Source organism: Pristiophorus japonicus, chromosome 18 (genome assembly GCF_044704955.1).
Source record: "Pristiophorus japonicus isolate sPriJap1 chromosome 18, sPriJap1.hap1, whole genome shotgun sequence".
Classification (NCBI taxonomy): domain Eukaryota; kingdom Metazoa; phylum Chordata; class Chondrichthyes; family Pristiophoridae; genus Pristiophorus; species Pristiophorus japonicus.
Window position 1 is genome coordinate 38,321,474 of NC_091994.1, and position 23,763 is coordinate 38,345,236.

The window sequence follows — 23,763 nt, forward strand, 5'->3', positions numbered from 1 at the left end:
AAGCCATTTAGGACCGAGATGAGGAGAAACTTCTTCACCTAGAGAGTGGTGAATCTGTGGAATTCTCTACCACAGAAAGTTGTTGAAGCCAATTCACTAAATATATTCAAAAAGGAGTTAGATGAAGTCCTTACTATTAGGGCGATCAAGGGGTATGGCGAGAAAGCAGGAATGGGGTACTGAAGTTGCATGTTCAGCCATGAACTCATTGAATGGCGGTGCAGGCTAGAAGGGCCGAATGGCCTACTCCTGCACCTATTTTCTATATCTATCTATGTTTCTATTCCCCTTACAATAGAATCCCCTATCACTATAGCTCTCCCAATCTTTTTCCTGCCCTCCTGTGCAGCAGAGCCACCCATGGTGCCATGAACTTGGCTGTTACTGCCTTCCCCTGATGGGCCATCTCCCCCGACAGTATCTAAAGCGGTATATCTGTTTTGGAGGGAGATGACCACGTGGGACTCCTGCACTACCTTCGTACTCCTGCTCTGCCTGATGGTCACCCATCCCCTATCTGCCTTTGTAACCTTTAGCCGTGGTGTGACCAACTCACTAAACATGCTATTCACGACATCCTCAGCATCGCGGATGCTCCAGAGTGAATACACACGCAGCTCCAGTGCCGTCATGCGGTCTGACCGGAGCTGCAGCTAGATACACTTCCCGCACACATAGTAGTCAGGGACACTGGAAGCGTCCCTGATTTCCTACATAGTACAAGAGGAGCATGATACAGATCTGGGCTCTCCTGCCATGACAACCCTTAAATTAACTTAATTTGGCAAAAAAAGATAAAGAAAAAAGAAAAACTACTCACCAATCACTTACTCTCTTGGCTGTGATTTCACTCTTCGATTTCTTTTTACTTCTTTTTTGTACTTTTGACCCTGCTGCAGTAGCTGGCTCCTCCCTGACTGCTGCGGGACCTTTTATAAGCCTCGCCGCTCCTCCCCGACTGCCACTGTTCACCGACTGCCGCTGGGCCTTTTAAAAGCCTCGCCGCCCCTCCCCGACTGCCACTGGGCCTTTTATAGGCCTCGCCGCTCCTCCCCAATGGCGTGGATATGTGGTCAGAAGCTTATCTCGGGGACAAATATGAAACCAAGGTAGCAAACAGTCTGGTTCAGCCTCAGCCAGTTGCCAGGGAGAGCGATGGAGTCAGTGGCTGGGAAACAGTGTTTGCAGCGAGACCGAAGACAATGGCTTCAGTCTTCCCAATATTTAGTTGGAGGAAATTTCTGCTCATTTGGAACTGGATGTCGGACAAGAAGTCTGACAATTTAGAGACAGTGGAGGGGTCGAGAGAAGTGGTGGTGTGGTAGAGCTGGGTGTCGTCAGCGTACATGTGGAAACTGAGGCTGTGTTTTTGGGTAATGTCGCCTAAGGATACATGGGAAATAGGAGGGGGCCAAGGATAGATCCTTGAGAACACCAGAGGTAACGGTGCGGGAGCGGAAAGAGAAGTCATTGCAGGTGATTCTCTGTCTACGACCGGATAGATAAGAGTGGGACCAGACGAGTGCAGTCCCACCCAGCTGGACGACAGTGGAGAGGCGTTGGAAGAGGATGGTATGGTCAACTGTGTCAAAGGCTGCAGACAGGCCGAGAAGGACGAGGAGGGACAGTCACATAGGATGTCATTTGTGACTTTGATAAAAGCCGCTTCGATACTGCGGCAGGGGTGGAAACCTGATTGGAGGGATTCAATCATGGAGTTCCGGGGGAAATGGGCATGATTTGGGAGGCAACAGCATGTTCAAGGACTTTGGAAAGGAAAGGGAGGTTGGAGATGGGGTGGTAGTTTGCAAGGACGGAGGGTAAAAGTTTTTTTTTGAGGAGACATACACCAATATTACACTAATTATACAAACACTTTTAAGAACTGGAAAAGACCATTGGATCCAACAAACTCATCCCCCCACCCCTTTATATGATGGATCAGCCCCACCGACCACTGTTCTCACCAGGTCCCTCCTACCCACTTCCCCATTTTTTCCCCAGATCCCTCCAACCCACCTTTTCCCCAGATCCCTACAACCCACTATCTCAGCAAATTCCTCAATCTCTCTCCTCTCCCCAGAAATACGTCTGATTATATTGTGTGTGTGTGTCCCCACACTTTTTATTACCCACTTCAACATTCTTCCACTGTAACTTCTTCTACAGCTCAATTCTCCTTTGGGTGAGGAATTTCCCTGACTTCCCTTCTTACTCCTAACTTCCTTATCTTTAACTGGTGTCTCTTTATTACTGTAATATTAACCCAGTGGAACTCGAACAGTATTTAACAAGAAGATAATTTACTTAAAAATGAAGTGTATAAGCCTGGAGTGACTGGCGACTATAGCAGGCAAATGTTTACGGGGTTGTCTGACATTCCTCTTTCGCTGTTTAAGGAAGTGTTAGCCCATTTATCATGTCAGTTGTGGCTCAGTGGGTGGCACTCTCGCCTCTGAAGGTTGTGGGTTTAAGTCCCATTCCAGAGACTTGTGCACATAAATCTTGGTTGACACTCCCAGTGCAGTACTGATAGAGTGCTGTACTGTTGGAGGTGCTGTCTTTTGGATGAAAAGTTAAACCGAGGCCCAGTCTGCTCTCTCAGGTCATGGTAGAAGATCCCATGACACTCTTTTGAAGAAGAGCAGGGGAGTTATCCCCAGTGTCCTGGCCAATATTTATCCCTCAATCATCAGCACTAAAACAGATTATCTGATCATTGCTGTTTGTGGGAGCTTGCTGTGCGCAAATTGGCTGCCGCGTTTCCCATATTACAACAGTGACTACACTCCAAAAGTACTTCATTGTCTGTAAAGCGCTTTGGGATATTCTGAGGTTGTGAAAAGTGCTATATAAATGCAAGTCTTTCTTACCTTTCTTTATCTTAAATAATAATATTGCCTTTGTATGTAAACATTTTAACGATGTAAGACTTGTCATCAGAGGGCGCAACTGTTGGAGGTCCAAGGGTCACCTGCACACCTCGTGCAAGGGAGTATAAAAGGTTGTCTGCCATGCTGCTTAGGCACACTGGAGTTGTATTAAAGAGACTAAGGTCACATCAGTTTTAGCTCACAGTACTCAGTCTTGTAGAGTTCTTCCACACTTAACCACCTTCAATATTGAGAACTAGACACTTTAATTCTATTTTTTTAACACCCTGTTTTTTCTAACAGTTTTATCCTGAGAAAGTAACTTATAAATCTTTACTTTCCATCTTAAAATGTTGAGAGATGCCACCAGATTGGTGGAGTCCAAGTGTGTGGAGGTTATGCTGTGGTTTACAGCCTGCTAGTCCGACTTGACTGTCCAGTTCTGACTGCCATGGTACGGGAAGATTTTGAGTGCTGGAGAGAGTGCAGAGAAGAGCAAGAGACTGAATCCAGTGTAAAGGGGATGAGGAAGCCCTAGTCTAGAGAGATGTTGATTAAGATGCAGGTCTTATCGAGGTGTGTCTAATATTAAATGATAGCGATAGGTAAACCCAGAATATTCCGAGTAACCCTTGGAAATAGGACACAAACCAAAATGAGAGAAAAAAAGTTTCAATCATCAGAGTGTTTTAATTCTCAGAGTATGGAATGTTTGGAGTAATCAGCCAAACGGGAAATGCAGGCAGAAACACTGGGATTATTCAAACTATAATTCAATGCTGGTGTGGGAGAGTTAACATACAAAGGAATGAACTATGATGGGAGAGTTAAGGTACGAGAAGGATGGGCTTTGATTAGAGAGTTGTTGTACGAGAGGGATGGATATCAATGAAAGGATTAGTATATGAGCGGGATGGGCTTCAATAGGCCGAATGACCTTTTGCTCAGCTTTGCGATCTTTAATATGTTTATGTCCCTCTGGAATCACACTCTATTTTGGGAGCAGATTTTGAAGAATTTAATCTTGATTGGCTTCAATCAGGCTTAAAATGCAAATTTGTTTTAAGTCAACTGAAAGCTGAGACTTCAAAGATTCATGTGGTCACATCATAGATGTGTCTTTATGTAGCATCACAGGGAGAGGCTCTGCTGAGGGTCCCGAAGTCTGACATTGCCTGGATGTGTAAACTGACAGCAGTAAAGCTAGACTATGATAAACATATAACAGAGAGTACTGTTTTTGAGGGTTAGGAGCTTTGTGTTCATCAAGGTGGAGAATGGCAGTGCTGGCTGGTCCTGCTTTTGCCTCACTGTTGGCATCAAGCGCTCCCAGCTCAGGTCCAGCAGATGCTCGCTGCAAGGCAAGACTTCCTGGCTACCACATTCAATCACCTGACAAACAAACTGTTATGTATGTAAACCTGTAAATACCTTGTTTAACCACCAGAGGGTTCATCCACTGGAGTCCCAAGGGATCCCACATTCCCTTGGGAGCACCTGTGCTTAAGGAGGCCTCACAGGCTGGAGAGGCACTCTGGAGACCTGTATTAAAAAACTAAGGTCACACTTTACTTTGAGCTTACAGTATCTGGTCAGACTCTTTATTCAATAAATAACACAAACACTTTCCCTTTTATGCTCAAGTTTGTTTAGGTTTGTTTCTGTTTCTCCCTCTATTTTTCCCATCATCTCCAAAGGCATTGACCAGAAGTCCTCCCTTGAGCGAAAGGAAGAGCTTGCATTTATATAGCAACTTTCACTACCTCAGAATATACAAAAGCACTTTACAGCCAGTGAAGTACTTTTGAAATGTAGGAAACGCAGCTGCCAATTTGTGCACAGAAAGCTCCCATAAGCCAAATGACTAGATCATGTAGTTAGGTGTTGGTTGAGGGATAAATATTGGCCAGGACACCAGGATAACCCCGCCACCCCCCCTCCCCACCCCCTGTTCTTCCTCAAATATTGACCAGGAATCTTTTACATCGACCTGAGAGGGCAGAGGCCGTCTTGGTCTCATCTGAAAGATAGAACCTCCATCAATGCACCACTCGCTCAGTACTGCACTGAAGTGCCAGCCTAGATTCTCTGGAGTTGGGCTTGAACCCACGACCTTCTGATTCAGAGGTGAGAGAGACACCACGAAGGCACGGCAGTCCTCCCTTTGTAAGTGGTCATTGTTGTGAGTGTCGGCAGGATGATAAACCATGAAAAGCATTGTTGCCAAGCCCAGTCCTCTCCTTATCTGGTGCCCACATGCATGCAATTCCAGTCACCGGATGGTGACAGAGCAGGGTTCCTGGCTGATTTCCCCCTCCCTAGCCTCGGGGCACTGAGGCTATAGTCACCCCCCCTACCCTCTTCCCCCTTCCTACCCAGATGGGATCAACAGATTGGGCACAGAACCGGGGACCTTTTGGGGACCTGGGGCCTTGATGTCCATTTGCCACTGAGGCACCAGGGCAGGTTATAAGTTCCTGTTGGAATCCTCGAGGCCTGCATTGTAAGACCAGTTCCATGTCGGAGGTCAGTGAGCAGATACAGGCCATACTTTACATGGAAAGGAGTCAAGGGAAAGCTCATTGATTTAACTGAACGGTTCTCCACGGTTACATCCAAATGACTGCCTGTAAGAGCATGACCAATTGGCGACCTCAATATTTAAACAGGCAATGGTGTATTTATTTCCCTCTTATCAATTTTTAATCCAGATTAATGGAGTCACGACTGCTGACCGTGGGAACTATTGCTGTCACGTGTTCAATCTTTATCACGAGATCTGGAGCAAAGTCGTTGCTGTGGACATCGGTATGTTCAACACAGATATCTGTCCTTCTGGAGGCTTTTTCCTTCTCAGTTTAATCCCCTCATCTCTGAAAGAACATAAGAACATAAGAATTAGGAACAGGAGTAGGCCATCTAGCCCCTCGAGCCTGCTCCGACATTCAACAAGATCATGGCTGACCTGGCCGTGGACTCAGCTCCACTTACCCGCCCGCTCCCCGTAAACCTTAATTCCCTTATTGATTCCCTTAGTGACACTGACTTATACTGGGGTGTGAATTTACAGCTGGTACCTCTCCAGTGAATGCCAGCCAGCTATTAGTCTCTGCCCACTGGTGAAGCCCATCTTGTTCCCACCTGACGTTCACTACATGAATGTGCGGACAATGACAGAGAGGGAAAGGTCCATTGAGCCTGTCCCACACAATTACGATACCTTGTGCATCACAATGTACACTCTCCACCTCACCCGAAACCATTTGATCTCCTGGGAGAGGTGAAAAACCAGATTGAAAAATGCCAGGCCAATTTGGGGAGAAAAATAAAATCTGTGAAATTCCTCTCCGACCCATCGAGGCAATCAAAACTAGTCCAGGAGATCACGCTACCTCTGAATTCCCTGCAGTACCTTCCTTCTGTAAGAGGTGATCTCCACCCCAGCCAGAAACAGGTGCTGCTCTCCTGCAAAGCAATTCAGCGAACCAGTATCCAACTCACGAGGCAGCAGAGATCACCAGATCACACAGGAGCCCTGGCTGTTTCTTTTCTTTCCTTAATCAAGGGGCATTGAGGCTATTGGAGGATCCCCACCGATGACCTGGCTACGATTAGCTAATTGCAGGTTATGGTAGTCTCGTGTTTACACTACGGGACAAGTGCCCCAGAGCTTGTGAGTTCATGTCCCACCATGGCATGTCGTGAAATTCAATTCAATACAAATCTGATCATTAATGGGCTGGCACCAGTGATATGATTGTTGAAAATAAACAACTGCCCATCAGAAAATGGAGCCTGCCACCCATACCCAGTCTGAGCACTGGGTCGTTCACTCTTAATGCCCTCTACTACAGCCGAGCACATCACCCGTGTTGTAAACAATTGCTGCTAAATGCAATAATAAACGCCATCTTCACACTGGTTCAAGGAGAAGGACCCCGGCCACCTTCTCGGGGAAACCCAGGCTTTGCCAGTCTTGCCCACATCCTGGGAAAGAATTAAAAAAGAACCCAGCACAGCCTTGGATCGTTGTGTTCTGTGCGGCTCAGTTCAACTGCACTTACTGGGGGAATATAGAAACTTTAACTTTGATTGGCAAAGATAGAATCTCTATTGGCATCTACTTAGCACCCGAGTGAAATGTGAAGCATTCCTGTTGAGATCTGGTCCAGTTACTCTTTTCTTTTTCTGTATCACACTGTCGGTGTTTATGTCAGGATTTCTTTTATTGTAACAAAGCTCACTGTTGTCATGGTTACTGCTGTCACATGATCATCTTTCTACTTTATCCTTTAAGGACCCAACACCTCCATCAATGAGGCGTTCCTCGTGGGGAGTGCTGAAGGTAACATTTTCAGAATAACTTGGCTCATCAGAACACTAATGCCCGTCGCATCTCGCATCAAGTCCCGATCACCCAAACCCTCCGTGCTCGCTGACCTACATTGGCACCCAGTTTCCCAGGGTCTCCAATTTAATTTTCTTACTCTCATGTATAAATTCCTTCACAGTCTCACCCCTCCCTATCTCTGTTTCCTGCACCAGCCCTTCAACTCCCCGAGAACTCTGCGGCCCTCCAACTCTGGAGGAATCTCCCATCTCCTTCACCCTACCGTTGGTAGCCGGGCCTTCAGCCATCTCGGCCCAAAACTCTGGAATTCCCGCCCTAAACCTCCACAGCTCCCTCTCCTGCTTAAAACCCAGCATTTTGACCAAGCGTTTAGTCACCAATCCTGATATCTTTCTTTGACTTGGCATCTATTTTTGTTTGAATACACATGTGTGAAATGCCTTGTGTTCTTGGTGTTGGGTTTGTATTTACTGGGAGCAATCTTGGTTCAATGACTGTCTGACCCCGGTCCGTCAGGGTCTGACCCCGGTCCGTCAGGGTCTGACCCCGGTCAGTGAGGGTCGGACTCCGGTCAGTGAGGGTCGGACCCCGGTCCGTGAGGGTCAGACTTCGGTCAGTGAGGGTCTGACCCCGGTCAGTGAGGGTCGGACCCCGGTCCGTGAGGGTCAGACTTCGGTCAGTGAGAGTCACACCCCGGTCAGTGAGGGTCTGACCCCGGTCAGTCAGGGTCTGACCCCGGTCCGTGAGGGTCTGACCCCGGTCAGTAAGGGTCTGTTTTGATTGCTCCCCCCAGTAAAAGCTCAGTTGACTTTGTGCTGTGTTTTCTCACAGGCTCCAGCCTAGGACCACGACTGAAGCTTCTCCATTGTCCTGCAGATTTCTACGGTAAATCTGCACAGTTTTCAAATCAGTTTCCAAAAAGGTGCTGACTGTTGCTGGGTTACAGGTTCCATGGGCCCTGGCCGCTGACTGTAGTATCACCCTAGGCAGTGCGTGTCAGAATATTTGAACCTACCGCTCGTTGCCCGCTCGGCAGGAGGTCACTGGGCGATGGTTTGAGTCACGCTGCCTGGGCAGTCCCTGGAGAGTGACTACAACTGGCACTGGGAGCAGTCTCAAGCTAGATGGATGAAATAATGGGATAATACAGGGGAAAATAAAGGAAAGGGCTGCCTAGCACCCTCCCCCCCCATATAAATATAGGGACCAAATAAAAGAAATACTTGCATTTCAATAGTGCCTTTCATGACCCCAGGACATCCCAAAGCTTGCAACCAACAAAGAACTTTTTTTTTGTAGGGTAGCCACTGTTGTGATGTAGGAAACACGACAGCCAGCAGCAAGGTCCCACGAACAGCGATGTGCTAATGACCAGATGATCTATTTTTAGTGATGTTGATTGAGGGATAAATATTGGCCAGGACACCAGGGATAACTCCCCTGCTCTTCTTCAAAATAGTGCCATGAGATTTTTTTTACGGCCACCTGAGAGAACAGACGGGGCTCAGTTTAACGTCTTATCTGAAAGACGGCACTGCACTGGAGTGTCAGCCTAGAATTATGTGCTTAAGTCGCTGGAGTGGAACTATGTGAATTTATTCTTTTATATTCATTAGCAATTAGCAATAAGCTTTAGTAACAATCCTGACCTGAATGGCATCGGGACACTTGTGGGGACTGGGTAACCCACAGTGTTCCCTCTAATTTTATTTTCGGTGTGCTGCACATGCGCAGTATCTTTCCCAGTGTTACAGCTGGTGGGCATAGTGTGTGAGACCCCCGATCACTGCATGGAACCCCCACGATCGCTGCATGGGACCTTCCCGATCACTGCACAGGACCTCCCGATCACTGCGTGGGAACCCCCGATCACTGCACGGGACCTCCCGATCACTGCACGGGACCCCCCGATCACTGCGTGGGAACCCCCGATCACTGCACGGGACCTCCCGATCACTGTGTGGGACCTCCCGATCACTGTGTGGGAACCCCCGATCACTGCACGGGACCTCCCGATCACTGCGTGGGAACCCCCGATCACTGCACGGGACCTCCCGATCACTGTGTGGGAACCCCCGATCACTGCATGGGACCTCCCGATCATTGCGTGGGAACCCGCGATCACTGCATGGGACCTCCCGATCACTGCATGGGACCTCCCGATCACTGTGTGGGAACCCCCGATCACTGCATGGGACCTTCCGATCATTGCGTGGGAACCCGCGATCACTGCATGGGACCTCCCGATCACTGCGTGGGAACCCCCGATCACTGCATGGGACCTCCCGATCACTGCGTGAGAACCCCCGATCACTGCGTGGGAACCCCCGATCATTGCGTGGGACCTCCCGATCACTGCATGGGAACTCCCGGTCACTGCGTGGGAACCCCCGATCACTGCGTGGGAAACCCCGATCACTGCGTGGGAACCCCCGATCACCGATCATTGCGTGGGAACTCCCGATCACTGCGTGGGAACCCCCGATCACTGCATGGGACCTCCCGATCACTGCGTGGGAACTCCCGATCACTGCGTGGGAACCCCCGATCACCGATCATTGCATGGGAACCCCCGATCACTGCATGGGACCTCCCGATCACTGCGTGGGAACCCCCGATCACTGCGTGGGAACCCCCGATCACTGCGTGGGAACCCCCGATCACTGCGTGGGAACCCCCGATCACTGCGTGGGACCTCCCGATCACTGCGTGGGACCTCCCGATCACTGTGTGGGACCTCCCGATCACTGTGTGGGACCTCCCGATCACTGTGTGGGACCTCCCGGTCATTGCGTGGGAACCCCCGATCACTGCATGGGACCTCCCGATCACTGCGTGGGAACCCCTGATCACTGCATGGGACCTCCTGATCACTGCGTGGGAACCCCCGATCACTGCGTGGGAACCCCCGATCACTGCGTGGGAACCCCCGATCACTGCATGGGACCTCCCGATCATTGCGTGGGAACCCGCGATCACTGCATGGGACCTCCCGATCACTGCATGGGACCTCCCGATCACTGCGTGGGAACCCCCGATCACTGCATGGGACCTTCCGATCATTGCGTGGGAACCCGCGATCACTGCATGGGACCTCCCGATCACTGCGTGGGAACCCCCGATCACTGCATGGGACCTCCCGATCACTGCGTGGGAACCCCCGATCACTGCGTGGGAAACCCCGATCACTGCGTGGGAACCCCCGATCACCGATCATTGCGTGGGAACTCCCGATCACTGCGTGGGAACCCCCGATCACTGCATGGGACCTCACGATCACTGCGTGGGAACTCCCGATCACTGCGTGGGAACCCCCGATCACCGATCATTGCGTGGGAACTCCCGATCACTGCGTGGGAACCCCCGATCACTGCATGGGACCTCCCGATCACTGCGTGGGAACCCCCGATCACTGCGTGGGAACCCCCGATCACTGCGTGGGAACCCCCGATCACTGCGTGGGAACCCCCGATCATTGCGTGGGACCTCCCGATCACTGCGTGGGACCTCCAGATCACTGCGTGGGACCTCCCGATCACTGTGTGGGACCTCCCGGTCATTGCGTGGGAACCCCCGATCACTGCATGGGACTTCCCGATCACTGCGTGGGAACCCCCGATCACTGCGTGGGAACCCCCGATCACTGCGTGGGAACCCCCGATCACTGCATGGGACCTCCCGATCACTGCGTGGGACCTCCCGATCACTGCGTGGGACCTCCCGGTCATTGCGTGGGAACCCCCGATCACTGCATGGGACCTCCCGATCACTGCGTGGGAACCCCTGATCACTGCATGGGACCTCCAGATCACTGCGTGGGAACCCCCGATCACTGCATGGGAACCCCCGATCACTGCACGGGAACCCCCGATCACTGCACGGGACCTCCCGATCACTGCATGGGACCTCCTGATCACTGCATGGGAAACCCCGATCATTGCGTGGGAACCCCCGATCACTGCGTGGGACCCCCCGATCACTGCATGGGACCTCCCGATCAGTGCATGGGACCTCCCGATCACTGCATGGGAACCCCCGATCACTGCACGGGACCTCACGATCACTGCACGGGAACCCCCGATCACTGCACGGGACCTCCCGATCACTGCACGGGACCTCCGATCACTGCATGGGACCTCCCGATCACTGCTTGGGACCTCCCGATCATTGCGTGAGAACCCCCAATCACTGCATGGGACCTCCCGATCACTGCGTGGGAACCCCTGATCACTGCATGGGACCTCCTGATCACTGCATGGGAACCCCCGATCACTGCACGGGACCTCCCGATCACTGCATGGGAACCCACGATCACTGCACGGGACCTCCCGATCACTGCGTGGGAACCCCCGATCACTGCGTGGGAACCCCCGATCACTGCATGGGACCTCCCGATCACTGCGTGGGAACCCCTGATAACTGCGTGGGACCTCCCGATCACTGCGTGGGAACCCCCGATCACTGCGTGGGAACCCCCGATCACTGCATGGGAACCCCCGATCACTGCACGGGAACCCCCGATCACAGCACGGGACCTCCCGATCACTGCATGGGACCTCCCGATCACTGCATGGGAAACCCCGATCATTGCGTGGGAACCCCCGATCACTGCATGGGACCTCCCGATCACTGCATGGGAACCCCCGATCACTGCACGGGAACCCTCGATCACTGCACGGGACCTCCCGATCACTGCATGGGACCTCCCGATCACTGCATGGGAAACCCCGATCATTGCGTGGGAACCCCCGATCACTGCATGGGACCTCCCGATCACTGCTTGGGACCTCCCGATCATTGCGTGGGAACCCCCAATCACTGCATGGGACCTCCCGATCACTGCATGGGAACCCCTGATCACTGCATGGGACCTCCTGATCACTGCATGGGACCTCCTGATCACTGCATGGGAACCCCCGATCACTGCACGGGACCTCCCGATCACTGCATGGGAACCCCCGATCACTGCACGGGACCTCCCGATCACTGCATGAGAATCCCCGATCACTGCACGGGACCTCCCGATCACTGAATGGGACCTCCCAATCTTTGCGTGGGAACCCCCGATCACTGCATGGGACCTCCTGATCACTGCGTGGGAACCCCCGATCACTGCATGGGACCTCCTGATCACTGCGTGGGAACCCCCGATCACTGCGTGGGAACCCCCGATCACTGCATGGGACCTCCCGATCACTGCGTGAGAACCCCCGATCACTGCGTGGGAACCCCCGATCATTGCGTGGGACCTCCCGTTCACTGCATGGGAACTCCCGGTCACTGCGTGGGAACCCCCGATCACTGCGTGGGAAACCCCGATCACTGCGTGGGAACCCCCGATCACCGGTCATTGCGTGGGAACTCCCGATCACTGCGTGGGAACCCCCGATCACTGCATGGGACCTCCCGATCACTGCGTGGGAACTCCCGATCACTGCGTGGGAACCCCCGATCACCGATCATTGCATGGGAACCCCCGATCACTGCATGGGACCTCCCGATCACTGCGTGGGAACCCCCGATCACTGCGTGGGAACCCCCGATCACTGCGTGGGAACCCCAGATCACTGCGTGGGACCTCCCGATCACTGCACGGGACCCCCCGATCACTGCGTGGGAACCCCCGATCACTGCACGGGACCTCCCGATCACTGTGTGGGACCTCCCGATCACTGTGTGGGAACCCCCGATCACTGCACGGGACCTCCCGATCACTGCGTGGGAACCCCCGATCACTGCACGGGACCTCCCGATCACTGTGTGGGAACCCCCGATCACTGCATGGGACCTCCCGATCATTGCGTGGGAACCCGCGATCACTGCATGGGACCTCCCGATCACTGCATGGGACCTCCCGATCACTGTGTGGGAACCCCCGATCACTGCATGGGACCTTCCGATCATTGCGTGGGAACCCGCGATCACTGCATGGGACCTCCCGATCACTGCGTGGGAACCCCCGATCACTGCATGGGACCTCCCGATCACTGCGTGAGAACCCCCGATCACTGCGTGGGAACCCCCGATCATTGCGTGGGACCTCCCGATCACTGCATGGGAACTCCCGGTCACTGCGTGGGAACCCCCGATCACTGCGTGGGAAACCCCGATCACTGCGTGGGAACCCCCGATCACCGATCATTGCGTGGGAACTCCCGATCACTGCGTGGGAACCCCCGATCACTGCATGGGACCTCCCGATCACTGCGTGGGAACTCCCGATCACTGCGTGGGAACCCCCGATCACCGATCATTGCATGGGAACCCCCGATCACTGCATGGGACCTCCCGATCACTGCGTGGGAACCCCCGATCACTGCGTGGGAACCCCCGATCACTGCGTGGGAACCCCCGATCACTGCGTGGGAACCCCCGATCACTGCGTGGGACCTCCCGATCACTGCGTGGGACCTCCCGATCACTGTGTGGGACCTCCCGATCACTGTGTGGGACCTCCCGATCACTGTGTGGGACCTCCCGATCACTGTGTGGGACCTCCCGGTCATTGCGTGGGAACCCCCGATCACTGCATGGGACCTCCCGATCACTGCGTGGGAACCCCTGATCACTGCATGGGACCTCCTGATCACTGCGTGGGAACCCCCGATCACTGCGTGGGAACCCCCGATCACTGCGTGGGAACCCCCGATCACTGCATGGGACCTCCCGATCATTGCGTGGGAACCCGCGATCACTGCATGGGACCTCCCGATCACTGCATGGGACCTCCCGATCACTGCGTGGGAACCCCCGATCACTGCATGGGACCTTCCGATCATTGCGTGGGAACCCGCGATCACTGCATGGGACCTCCCGATCACTGCGTGGGAACCCCCGATCACTGCATGGGACCTCCCGATCACTGCGTGGGAACCCCCGATCACTGCGTGGGAAACCCCGATCACTGCGTGGGAACCCCCGATCACCGATCATTGCGTGGGAACTCCCGATCACTGCGTGGGAACCCCCGATCACTGCATGGGACCTCACGATCACTGCGTGGGAACTCCCGATCACTGCGTGGGAACCCCCGATCACCGATCATTGCGTGGGAACTCCCGATCACTGCGTGGGAACCCCCGATCACTGCATGGGACCTCCCGATCACTGCGTGGGAACCCCCGATCACTGCGTGGGAACCCCCGATCACTGCGTGGGAACCCCCGATCACTGCGTGGGAACCCCCGATCATTGCGTGGGACCTCCCGATCACTGCGTGGGACCTCCAGATCACTGCGTGGGACCTCCCGATCACTGTGTGGGACCTCCCGGTCATTGCGTGGGAACCCCCGATCACTGCATGGGACTTCCCGATCACTGCGTGGGAACCCCCGATCACTGCGTGGGAACCCCCGATCACTGCGTGGGAACCCCCGATCACTGCATGGGACCTCCCGATCACTGCGTGGGACCTCCCGATCACTGCGTGGGACCTCCCGGTCATTGCGTGGGAACCCCCGATCACTGCATGGGACCTCCCGATCACTGCGTGGGAACCCCTGATCACTGCATGGGACCTCCAGATCACTGCGTGGGAACCCCCGATCACTGCATGGGAACCCCCGATCACTGCACGGGAACCCCCGATCACTGCACGGGACCTCCCGATCACTGCATGGGACCTCCTGATCACTGCATGGGAAACCCCGATCATTGCGTGGGAACCCCCGATCACTGCGTGGGACCCCCCGATCACTGCATGGGACCTCCCGATCAGTGCATGGGACCTCCCGATCACTGCATGGGAACCCCCGATCACTGCACGGGACCTCACGATCACTGCACGGGAACCCCCGATCACTGCACGGGACCTCCCGATCACTGCACGGGACCTCCGATCACTGCATGGGACCTCCCGATCACTGCTTGGGACCTCCCGATCATTGCGTGAGAACCCCCAATCACTGCATGGGACCTCCCGATCACTGCGTGGGAACCCCTGATCACTGCATGGGACCTCCTGATCACTGCATGGGAACCCCCGATCACTGCACGGGACCTCCCGATCACTGCATGGGAACCCACGATCACTGCACGGGACCTCCCGATCACTGCGTGGGAACCCCCGATCACTGCGTGGGAACCCCCGATCACTGCATGGGAACCCCCGATCACTGCACGGGAACCCCCGATCACAGCACGGGACCTCCCGATCACTGCATGGGACCTCCCGATCACTGCATGGGAAACCCCGATCATTGCGTGGGAACCCCCGATCACTGCATGGGACCTCCCGATCACTGCATGGGAACCCCCGATCACTGCACGGGAACCCTCGATCACTGCACGGGACCTCCCGATCACTGCATGGGACCTCCCGATCACTGCATGGGAAACCCCGATCATTGCGTGGGAACCCCCGATCACTGCATGGGACCTCCCGATCACTGCTTGGGACCTCCCGATCATTGCGTGGGAACCCCCAATCACTGCATGGGACCTCCCGATCACTGCATGGGAACCCCTGATCACTGCATGGGACCTCCTGATCACTGCATGGGACCTCCTGATCACTGCATGGGAACCCCCGATCACTGCACGGGACCTCCCGATCACTGCATGGGAACCCCCGATCACTGCACGGGACCTCCCGATCACTGCATGAGAATCCCCGATCACTGCACGGGACCTCCCGATCACTGAATGGGACCTCCCAATCTTTGCGTGGGAACCCCCGATCACTGCATGGGACCTCCTGATCACTGCGTGGGAACCCCCGATCACTGCATGGGACCTCCTGATCACTGCGTGGGAACCCCCGATCACTGCGTGGGAACCCCCGATCACTGCATGGGACCTCCCGATCACTGCGTGAGAACCCCCGATCACTGCGTGGGAACCCCCGATCATTGCGTGGGACCTCCCGTTCACTGCATGGGAACTCCCGGTCACTGCGTGGGAACCCCCGATCACTGCGTGGGAAACCCCGATCACTGCGTGGGAACCCCCGATCACCGGTCATTGCGTGGGAACTCCCGATCACTGCGTGGGAACCCCCGATCACTGCATGGGACCTCCCGATCACTGCGTGGGAACTCCCGATCACTGCGTGGGAACCCCCGATCACCGATCATTGCATGGGAACCCCCGATCACTGCATGGGACCTCCCGATCACTGCGTGGGAACCCCCGATCACTGCGTGGGAACCCCCGATCACTGCGTGGGAACCCCAGATCACTGCGTGGGACCTCCCGATCACTGTGTGGGACCTCCCGATCACTGTGTGGGACCTCCCGATCACTGTATGGGACCTCCCGGTCATTGCGTGGGAACCCCCGATCACTGCATGGGACCTCCCGATCACTGCGTGGGAACCCCTGATCACTGCATGGGACCTCCTGATCACTGCGTGGGAACCCCCGATCACTGCGTGGGAACCCCCGATCACTGCGTGGGAACCCCCGATCACTGCATGGGACCTCCCGATCATTGCGTGGGAACCCGCGATCACTGCATGGGACCTCCCGATCACTGCATGGGACCTCCCGATCACTGCGTGGGAACCCCCGATCACTGCATGGGACCTTCCGATCATTGCGTGGGAACCCGCGATCACTGCATGGGACCTCCCGATCACTGCGTGGGAACCCCCGATCACTGCACGGGACCTCCCGATCACTGCGTGAGAACCCCCGATCACTGCGTGGGAACCCCCGATCATTGCGTGGGACCTCCCGATCACTGCATGGGAACTCCCGGTCACTGCGTGGGAACCCCCGATCACTGCGTGGGAAACCCCGATCACTGCGTGGGAACCCCCGATCACCGATCATTGCGTGGGAACTCCCGATCACTGCGTGGGAACCCCCGATCACTGCATGGGACCTCCCGATCACTGCGTGGGAACTCCCGATCACTGCGTGGGAACCCCCGATCACTGCATGGGACCTCCCGATCACTGCGTGGGAACCCCCGATCACTGCGTGGGAACCCTCGATCACTGCGTGTGAACACCCGATCACTGCGTGGGAACCCCCGATCATTGCGTGGGACCTCCCGATCACTGCGTGGGACCTCCCGATCACTGCATGGGACTTCCCGATCACTGCGTGGGAACCCCCGATCACTGCGTGGGAACCCCCGATCACTGCGTGGGAACCCCCGATCACTACATGGGACCTCCCGATCACTGCGTGGGACCTCCCGATCACTGCGTGGGACCTCCCGGTCATTGCGTGGGAACCCCCGATCACTGCATGGGAACTCCCGATCACTGCGTGGGAACCCCTGATCACTGCATGGGACCTCCCGATCACTGCGTGGGAACCCCCGATCACTGCGTGGGAACCCCCGATCACTGCGTGGGAACCCCCGATCACTGCGTGGGAACCCCCGATCACTGCGTGGGAACCCCCGATCACTGCGTGGGAACCCCCGATCACTGCACGGGAACCCCCGATCACTGCACGGGACCTCCCGATCACTGCATGGGACCTCCTGATCACTGCACGGGAAACCCCGATCATTGCGTGGGAACCCCCGATCACTGCGTGGGACCCCCCGATCACTGCATGGGACCTCCCGATCAGTGCATGGGACCTCCCGATCACTGCATGGGAACCCCCGATCACTGCACGGGACCTCACGATCACTGCACGGGAACCCCCGATCACTGCACGGGACCTCCCGATCACTGCACGGGACCTCCGATCACTGCATGGGACCTCCCGATCACTGCTTGGGACCTCCCGATCATTGCGTGAGAACACGCAATCACTGCATGGGACCTCCCGATCACTGCGTGGGAACCCCTGATCACTGCATGGGACCTCCTGATCACTGCATGGGAACCCCCGATCACTGCACGGGACCTCCCGATCACTGCATGGGAACCCCCGATCACTGCACGGGACCTCCCGATCACTGCATGAGAATCCCCGATCACTGCACGGGACCTCCCGATCACTGAATGGGACCTCCCAATCTTTGCGTGGGAACCCCCGATCACTGCATGGGACCTCCTGATCACTGCGTGGGAACCCCCGATCACTGCATGGGACCTCCCGATCACTGCGTGGGAACCCCCGATCACTGCATGGGACCTCCCGATCACTGCATGGGACCTCCCAATCATTGCGTGGGAACCCCCGATCACTGCACGGGACCTCCCGATCACTGCGTGGGAACCCCCGATCACTGCGTGGGAACCCCCGATCACTGCGTGGGAACCCCCGATCACTGCATGGGAACTCCCGATCACTGCGTGGGAACCCCTGATCACTGCATGGGACCTCCCGATCACTGCGTGGGAACCCCCGATCACTGCGTGGGAACCCCCGATCACTGCACGGGAACCCCCGATCACTGCACGGGACCTCCCGATCACTGCATGGGACCTCCTGATCACTGCATGGGAAACCCCGATCATTGCGTGGGAACCCCCGATCACTGCGTGGGACCCCCCGATCACTGCATGGGACCTCCCGATCAGTGCATGGGACCTCCCGATCACTGCATGGGAACCCCCGATCACTGCACGGGACCTCACGATCACTGCACGGGAACCCCCGATCACTGCACGGGACCTCCCGATCACTGCACGGGACCTCCGATCACTGCATGGGACCTCCCGATCACTGCTTGGGACCTCCCGATCATTGCGTGAGAACCCCCAATCACTGCATGGGACCTCCCGATCACTGCGTGGGAACCCCTGATCACTGCATGGGACCTCCTGATCACTGCATGGGAACCCCCGATCACTGCACGGGACCTCCCGATCACTGCATGGGAACCCCCGATCACTGCACGGGACCTCCCGATCACTGCATGAGAATCCCCGATCACTGCACGGGACCTCCCGATCACTGAATGGGACCTCCCAATCTTTGCGTGGGAACCCCCGATCACTGCATGGGACCTCCTGATCACTGCGTGGGAACCCCCGATCACTGCATGGGACCTCCCGATCACTGCGTGGGAACCCCCGATCACTGCATGGGACCTCCCGATCACTGCATGGGACCTCCCAATCATTGCGTGGGAACCCCCGATCACTGCACGGGACCTCCCGATCACTGCGTGGGAACCCCCGATCACTGCGTGGGACCCCCGATCACTGCATGGGACCTCCCGATCACTGCGTGGGACCTCCCGGTCATTGCGTGGGAACCCCCGATCACTGCATGGGACCTCCCGATCACTGCGTGGGAACCCCTGATCACTGCATGGGACCTCCCGATCACTGCGTGGGAACCCCCGATCACTGCGTGGGAACCCCCGATCACTGCATGGGAACCCCCGATCACTGCACGGGAACCCCCGATCACTGCACGGGACCTCCCGATCACTGCATGGGACCTCCCGATCACTGCATGGGAAACCCCGATCATTGCGTGGGAACCCCCGATCACTGCATGGGACCTCCCGATCACTGCATGGTAACCCCCGATCACTGCACGGGACCTCACGATCACTGCACGGGAACCCCCGATCACTGCACGGGACCTCCCGATCACTGCATGGGACCTCCGATCACTGCATGGGACCTCCCGATCACTGCTTGGGACCTCCCGATCATTGCGTGGGAACCCCCAATCACTGCATGGGACCTCCCGATCACTGCATGGGAACCCCTGATCACTGCATGGGACCTCCTGATCACTGCATGGGAACCCCCGATCACTGCACGGGACCTCCCGATCACTGCATGGGAACCCCCGATCACTGCACGGGACCTCCCGATCACTGCATGAGAATCCCCGATCACTGCACGGGACCTCCCGATCACTGAATGGGACCTCCCAATCTTTGCGTGGGAACCCCCGATCACTGCATGGGACCTCCTGATCACTGCGTGGGAACCCCCGATCACTGCATGGGACCTCCTGATCACTGCGTGGGAACCCCCGATCACTGCATGGGACCTCCCGATCACTGCGTGGGAACCCCCGATCACTGCATGGGACCTCCCGATCACTGCATGGGACCTCCCAATCATTGCGTGGGAACCCCCGATCACTGCACGGGACCTCCCGATCACTGCATGGGACCTCCGATCACTGCATGGGACCTCCCGATCACTGCTTGGGACCTCCCGATCATTGCGTGAGAACCCCCAATCACTGCATGGGACCTCCCGATCACTGCGTGGGAACCCCTGATCACTGCATGGGACCTCCTGATCACTGCATGGGAACCCCCGATCACTGCACGGGACCTCCCGATCACTGCACGGGAACCCCCGATCACTGCACGGGACCTCCCGATCACTGCATGAGAATCCCCGATCACTGCACGGGACCTCCCGATCACTGAATGGGACCTCCCAATCTTTGCGTGGGAACCCCCGATCACTGCATGGGACCTCCCGATCACTGCGTGGGAACCCCCGATCACTGCGTGGGAACCCCCGATCACTGCGTGGGAACCCCCGATCACTGCACGGGAACCCCCGATCACTGCACGGGACCTCCCGATCACTGCACGGGACCTCCTGATCACTGCACGGGAAACCCCGATCATTGCGTGGGAACCCCCGATCACTGCGTGGGACCCCCCGATCAGTGCATGGGACCTCCCGATCAGTGCATGGGACCTCCCGATCACTGCATGGGAACCCCCGATCACTGCACGGGACCTCACGATCACTGCACGGGAACCCCCGATCACTGCACGGGACCTCCCGATCACTGCACGGGACCTCCGATCACTGCATGGGACCTCCCGATCACTGCTTGGGACCTCCCGATCATTGCGTGAGAACCCCCAATCACTGCATGGGACCTCCCGATCACTGCGTGGGAACCCCTGATCACTGCATGGGACCTCCTGATCACTGCATGGGAACCCCCGATCACTGCACGGGACCTCCCGATCACTGCATGGGAACCCCCGATCACTGCACGGGACCTCCCGATCACTGCATGAGAATCCCCGATCACTGCACGGGACCTCCCGATCACTGAATGGGACCTCCCAATCTTTGCGTGGGAACCCCCGATCACTGCATGGGACCTCCTGATCACTGCGTGGGAACCCCCGATCACTGCATGGGACCTCCCGATCACTGCGTGGGAACCCCCGATCACTGCATGGGACCTCCCGATCACTGCATGGGACCTCCCAATCATTGCGTGGGAACCCCCGATCACTGCACGGGACCTCCCGATCACTGCGTGGGACCCCCGATCACTGCATGGGACCTCCCGATCACTGCGTGGGACCTCCCGGTCATTGCGTGGGAACCCCCGATCACTGCATGGGACCTCCCGATCACTGCGTGGGAACCCCTGATCACTGCATGGGACCTCCCGATCACTGCGTGGGAACCCCCGATCACTGCGTGGGAACCCCCGATCACTGCATGGGAACCCCCGATCACTGCACGGGAACCCCCGATCACTGCACGGGACCTCCCGATCACTGCATGGGACCTCCCGATCACTGCATGGGAAACCCCGATCATTGCGTGGGAACCCCCGATCACTGCATGGGACCTCCCGATCACTGCATGGTAACCCCCGATCACTGCACGGGACCTCACGATCACTGCACGGGAACCCCCGATCACTGCACGGGACCTCCCGATCACTGCATGGGACCTCCGATCACTGCATGGGACCTCCCGATCACTGCTTGGGACCTCCCGATCATTGCGTGGGAACCCCCAATCACTGCATGGGACCTCCCGATCACTGCATGGGAACCCCTGATCACTGCATGGGACCTCCTGATCACTGCATGGGAACCCCCGATCACTGCACGGGACCTCCCGATCACTGCATGGGAGCCCCCGATCACTGCACGGGACCTCCCGATCACTGCATGAGAATCCCCGATCACTGCACGGGACCTCCCGATCACTGAATGGGACCTCCCAATCTTTGCGTGGGAACCCCCGATCACTGCATGGGACCTCCTGATCACTGCGTGGGAACCCCCGATCACTGCATGGGACCTCCTGATCACTGCGTGGGAACCCCCGATCACTGCATGGGACCTCCCGATCACTGCGTGGGAACCCCCGATCACTGCATGGGACCTCCCGATCACTGCATGGGACCTCCCAATCATTGCGTGGGAACCCCCGATCACTGCACGGGACCTCCCGATCACTGCATGGGACCTCCGATCACTGCATGGGACCTCCCGATCACTGCTTGGGACCTCCCGATCATTGCGTGAGAACCCCCAATCACTGCATGGGACCTCCCGATCACTGCGTGGGAACCCCTGATCACTGCATGGGACCTCCTGATCACTGCATGGGAACCCCCGATCACTGCACGGGACCTCCCGATCACTGCATGGGAACCCCCGATCACTGCACGGGACCTCCCGATCACTGCATGAGAATCCCCGATCACTGCACGGGACCTCCCGATCACTGAATGGGACCTCCCAATCTTTGCGTGGGAACCCCCGATCACTGCATGGGACCTCCTGATCACTGCGTGGGAACCCCCGATCACTGCATGGGACCTCCCGATCACTGCGTGGGAACCCCCGATCACTGCATGGGACCTCCCGATCACTGCATGGGACCTCCCAATCATTGCGTGGGAACCCCCGATCACTGCACGGGACCTCCCGATCACTGGAACCCCCGATCACTGCGTGGGAACCCTCGATCACTGCGTGGGAACCCCCGATCACTGCATGGGACCTCCCGATCACTGCGTGGGACCTCCCGGTCATTGCGTGGGAACCCCCGATCACTGCATGGGACCTCCCGATCACTGCGTGGGAACCCCTGATCACTGCATGGGACCTCCCGATCACTGCGTGGGAACCCCCGATCACTGCGTGGGAACCCCCGATCACTGCACGGGAACCCTCGATCACTGCACGGGACCTCCCGATCACTGCATGGGACCTCCCGATCACTGCATGGGAAACCCCGATCATTGCGTGGGAACCCCCGATCACTGCATGGGACCTCCCGATCACTGCATGGGAACCCCCGATCACTGCACGGGACCTCACGATCACTGCACGGGAACCCCCGATCACTGCACGGGACCTCCCGATCACTGCATGGGACCTCCGATCACTGCATGGGACCTCCCGATCACTGCTTGGGACCACCCGATCATTGCGTGGGAACCCCCAATCACTGCATGGGACCTCCCGCTCACTGCATGGGAACCCCTGATCACTGCATGGGACCTCCTGATCACTGCATGGGAACCCCCGATCACTGCACGGGACCTCCCGATCACTGCATGGGAACCCCCGATCACTGCACGGGACCTCCCGATCACTGCATGAGAATCCCCGATCACTGCACGGGACCTCCCGATCACTGAATGGGACCTCCCAATCTTTGCGTGGGAACCCCCGATCACTGCATGGGACCTCCTGATCACTGCGTGGGAACCCCCGATCACTGCATGGGACCTCCCGATCACTGCGTGGGAACCCCCGATCACTGCATGGGACCTCCCGATCACTGCATGGGACCTCCTAATCATTGCGTGGGAACCCCCGATCACTGCACGGGACCTCCCGATCACTGCGTGGGAACCCCCGATCACTGCATGGGACCTCCTGATCACTGCATGGGACCTCCCGATCACTGCGTGGGAACCCCCGAT

General features: G+C 56.8%; 1 protein-coding gene across 1 annotated transcript in view; it reads left to right on the forward strand.

Annotated features, from left to right (window-relative positions):
• The window catches only part of malt2 (MALT paracaspase 2), a 98,539-nt gene that overhangs the window by 36,589 nt on the left and 38,187 nt on the right, over positions 1-23,763 (forward strand). The window contains exons 6-8 of the mRNA XM_070860868.1: positions 5,585-5,681; positions 7,171-7,218; positions 8,056-8,109. Coding sequence (XP_070716969.1) covers positions 5,585-5,681; positions 7,171-7,218; positions 8,056-8,109 — 199 coding nt within the window. The remainder of the gene's footprint in view (positions 1-5,584; positions 5,682-7,170; positions 7,219-8,055; positions 8,110-23,763) is intronic.